Source organism: Helianthus annuus, chromosome 14, assembly GCF_002127325.2.
Source record: "Helianthus annuus cultivar XRQ/B chromosome 14, HanXRQr2.0-SUNRISE, whole genome shotgun sequence".
NCBI classification, from domain to species: Eukaryota; Viridiplantae; Streptophyta; class Magnoliopsida; order Asterales; family Asteraceae; genus Helianthus; species Helianthus annuus.
In genome coordinates this window covers 60445983-60450402 of record NC_035446.2, presented here as the reverse complement: position 1 = coordinate 60450402, position 4420 = coordinate 60445983, and the positions used below count along the sequence as shown (strand labels likewise).

The 4420-nt window shown below is 37.3% G+C and overlaps 1 protein-coding gene across 1 annotated transcript; it reads right to left on the bottom strand.

The window, feature by feature from the left end:
* Positions 1-1577: 1577 nt before the first annotated feature.
* LOC110906711 (inner centromere protein A-like) lies at positions 1578-4114 on the bottom strand. Its single transcript, XM_022151807.1, has 5 exons — positions 3943-4114; positions 3069-3511; positions 2027-2888; positions 1871-1930; positions 1578-1786 (listed from the first exon to the last, which is right to left on the bottom strand). Exons 1-5 carry the CDS (start codon positions 4112-4114, stop codon positions 1578-1580), a joined length of 1746 nt encoding a protein of 581 aa, XP_022007499.1.
* Between the last annotated feature and the right edge of the window lie 306 nt (positions 4115-4420).

Genomic DNA, 4420 nt, shown 5'->3' with positions numbered 1-4420 from the left:
GTCGGTCAGAGTCAAATCTAAGTCACTAGAGAGGCAAAAACAATCTAGTAACTGAGAATTGGTGATAGAAAGTGAGTAGAAATAGAGATATACGTTTAAAACTGGTTTTCAATTGATTTTCAACGTTAATACACGGAGAGAAACTGACAGCACATCGTTACAGAATTCTCCAATTCGTACCAAATGAAAAACCCAACTCTCCTATTTATAGGAGATCCATTCCGCACGAAATGGCCAACTACCATTTCGTGCGAAATGGACAACAATCCATTTCGTGCGAAATGTACAACAATCCATTTCGTGCGAAATGGTACATACACAAAATAAACTTAACATTTTACATTTTGACCCCTATTACAAGCTATTTGACACGACCTAAACTATTGACGTTGGCGATAGACATCGTGTACCAACAAACTCCCCCTTGGATATTGCCGGAGTCTTCAGTCAGGTTGTCTTCAGCTCTTTCTTCATAACGACTTAAACTTTTCCTCCCTTTGCTTTGGCTTCTTCAGTAACAGCTTCCTAAGCTTTTCATTCTCTTCGATCGCTCTCTTTTCTTCTTCAGCCATCCTTTGCACAACTGTATGTCTTAAAATGTTGTCTTTCTCTTCTCGTGCCTTTCTTTCTTTCTCAGCTTTCAGAGCCTCTTCTTTCTCTATCTTCCTCCACTTAGTTGACCATGCATTCTCGGAATTGATTCCTTTCTGAAAGTAGATAGTAACAACTTTCTGAAACTGCATTGCCTGCTATTTGTCTTCAGCTTTAAACCCAATCTTGTTTACAAACAAACACTCGATATCCTTAGTTGAGCAATTCACTAACCACAATGGATCATGCACATAGATGTGTCTAACTTCATTCTCCACTCTGTTTGTGATCACAGCTTCACTCGTCATACAACTATACACCCAGCATAAGAACCCTTTGTAAAAACCCTGTTCCATTTTTGGCAACAGGATATTCTTGATCACCCTTCGCTTCTTTATCTGCAAGATCGTCTCTTCAACACCTGACACTGGATCTATCCTCTTCATTTTCTTTGGATAGTGAGGTTTCAAGTGTTTGAAATCTTTGAAAGCTTCATACTTCATTAGGCCCCAAGTAGGCACATCACGCTCTCTGACAGGATAATTCAAAGTTCTGACTTTTGGTAGTTCTTCAACATCCCACCAGGGCAAAGACATGATATCCTGAATATACGCAAAATACTGAACACTATACTCTCGTCGGATTGCATATGCATTCACCTGCGGCAGATATCCCCAACTAATTATGTCACCCAAAGAAACTGCTATGTCTCTGTTGTAGAACTTTAGCGGTCATTTGAATTTTCTTTCAGAATCCTTTCTAAACCATTTCTTACGTTCTTCCCGCTGTTCATCTTTCGACGTTCCATCAAAATTTTTATTCTTTAAACATTCTTCCACTCTCCTTCTTAACTCATCTATGTTTGCTTGACTAAAGAATTCAACGAGCGTCGAAAAGTTAGACGTATCAACATTCACACTTTCTGACTGTTCTTCATCACTACAGTCTTCCACTTCGACTCTATCATAGATATCAGCATATTCATGCTACTGATTGATGTCGAACTCGTTCAACTCTTCTTCGAAATCAAACTTGAAAGTACTTTCATCAATGTGTGTTAACTTGATGATCTCTGCTAAAGTATAAGAATGTATGTATTCACCTTCTTCTACATCAGGTTCAAGACGTAGAATCAAGTTTTCACTTTCATCAACACCCTTATCATCAACATGCTCCCCCTCACATTCAGCATTCTCTGGTTATTCATTAGCATCGTCATGAAGATAATCATCAACATTCTCTTCAGTAGACGCTTCAGTAACTTTGATACTTGAAGTACCTTGATCATCGTCATTCCCATCATCATCATCATCATGACTACTTGCAGAAAACACATCATCTGCATCATCTTTCTTAACCTCATCATCTTCTTCTTCTTCATCCTCTTCATCATCTTCTTCAACATCATCAATTTCTACATCATCCTCAAACACACCAGAAACTGCAGATATAGAACAAGGATTTTGAATAGGTGATTCATGAACAATTGACGGAACGATTGCCCTTTCAGTTACTTCAGAAACACCTTCAACTTGAATACCTTTACCCTTGTTCTTCATGTCTGCTTCAATCTCAGCCTTTCGTCTAGCTCGGACTTCTTCAACCTCAATCTCTTCAAACCTCTGTTCAACAGGTTTCCCAATCAAATTCTCTAACACTTTGTTCATCATATACATTTCATGTTCTTTCTTTGCATTGGTAGCCTCTAGCTCTTTGTTCTTTAGTTTGAAGTACTCATTTTGTTCGTCTCTTCTAGCTTTTTCTTCTTCCAACTCAGCAATTCTAACTTTGAGAATATCAATGTCAGCTTGATCTGCTTCAACTCTTTTCAACAAAGACGAGTTCTCAGCTTCAACAGTCTTGACACGCTTTTCAAGCTTCTTTTCACGATCTATCAACTTCTTATTCTCAACTAACACATCATCCACTTTCTGTTGCAGCTTCTTTACAAGCTCATCGTTCACAAAACTAAAATCTCCAATATCTTCAAGACCAATATTCTCCGGAACACGAGGAAAATCCTTGAAACCAGAAGAACCAGGAGTGGTTTGTACTTGTGGTTGTGTGGTTGGAGGTGTTTGTAGAATATGTTGTGAGGTGATAACAGGTTGTTCATGTGTAGGTGTAGAGCTATGAATTTGTGATAAAGAATGAGGTGGTGATTGTTGTTGTTGATGTGGTGGTGGTGGTGAAGTTTGTTTTGGTGGTGATTCATATGGTGGTGATTGATGTGGTGGTGATGGTTGATATTCTGGTGGTGTAGGTTGTTTTGGTTTTGATGCATGTTTAGGATTCAGCTTGATTGTCAACTTTCATACTTTGGGAGATACAACACGTTTCCTTGCATTTGACATATTTCTACCCTCAGACGGTGGTGTTTGAACCTCTTAAACATGTTCCGGAGATGGAATGTACAAATCATCATCTTTTTCCTCTATCCTTTTTCTCTTTAACTATTTTTCTTTTTCTATATCAGCCTTAATTCTTTTCAAACGTTCAGTTTTATCAATCTCTGATTCAGATGAGCTTGATGAACTTTTCTCTTCATTGTCACCTTCATTCTCACCAGCTGCTTTTTCAGCTTCAAAACTTTCTTTAAGAGATTTCAACAATTGTTCAGATTCAGGAGATAAACGAACATGATCTCCTTCAGCATCAGCTACTGGTTCTTCTTCCTCTGGTTCATCGACCAATAATTTCTCAACAACTTTCTTTTGACGCTTCTTTGGTTGTGACGACGAACCTTCTTCAACTTGTACTTTAGGAGTTGTCTTTCTACTCCTTTTCTTCTTTTCTTCTTTCAAAAACCACTCAGTTCTTGTTTCTTTGAAATCTGTTAACTTAGCTAACTCATATGCAGCACTCCTCTCTTTAATTTCTTTATCATTTCTCCACTTCTGATGATCAACTGGATCTGGATCTACGTAGTTGGCATCTTTGATGAATCCAAAGAATTCTGCCTTTGTTTTTTATTCTGGATGATTTTTTTGATACCTGGATAACACAATCAACGTGTCGTTATCCATGTGATACAATCCCATCAAATCATTATTTTCATCTTTTTCTAGATCCGGATAAGCATGATCAATCATCATCTGTACAAATCTCGAATATAACCAGGTTTTGCTTCCAGAAATAATGTTTTCCTTCATGTAATGGAAAATAACTTTCGAAAAATTGTACTTCTTGTTCAAAACTAAGGCAGTCACCATGTTCATATGGTGATCTCGCATCACATCATATCAACCCTTTTGATGACTGAGAGCGTGAACAACTGAATGAATAAAAACTTGTAAGGCTTTGAAAAACATGATTTCAAATAGTTTGCACTATTCAGTGGTCCAATATAACCCATCCTTAACATCCATCCCTTGACCATCCTCTCTGGAAACTTCGTCGGTGAATTCTCATCATCCGGAAAGTCTAACACCTCACGTACTAGTTGTTCTGTGATGACTATCTCTTTATCTTCACCATTCAAGCTCACAATCGAAGTAATTACTTTGCTTTCTTCATCATACATGGCATTTTTCCAGAAACGTTCAGTATGAGATTGAAAAACATTATGTTGATTTGTTAATGCCTTCTAGATTGGTAACCGCTTCATAAATTCTAGAATCTCTTTGAATACCGCCATTTTTGGAAGCTTTTCATCGTAAACACAACAGATGTTGTGTAACGGATCAAACTGAACATTTGAAGCCTGAAATTTTCAACAAAAACACAATGTTTGATGTGCTCTAAAATATACATATTTTTATATAAATATTTCCTACACTTTTAAGTAGTTTTTGGTTGGATTTCACTCCTAGTTGATTCATATTTGAAT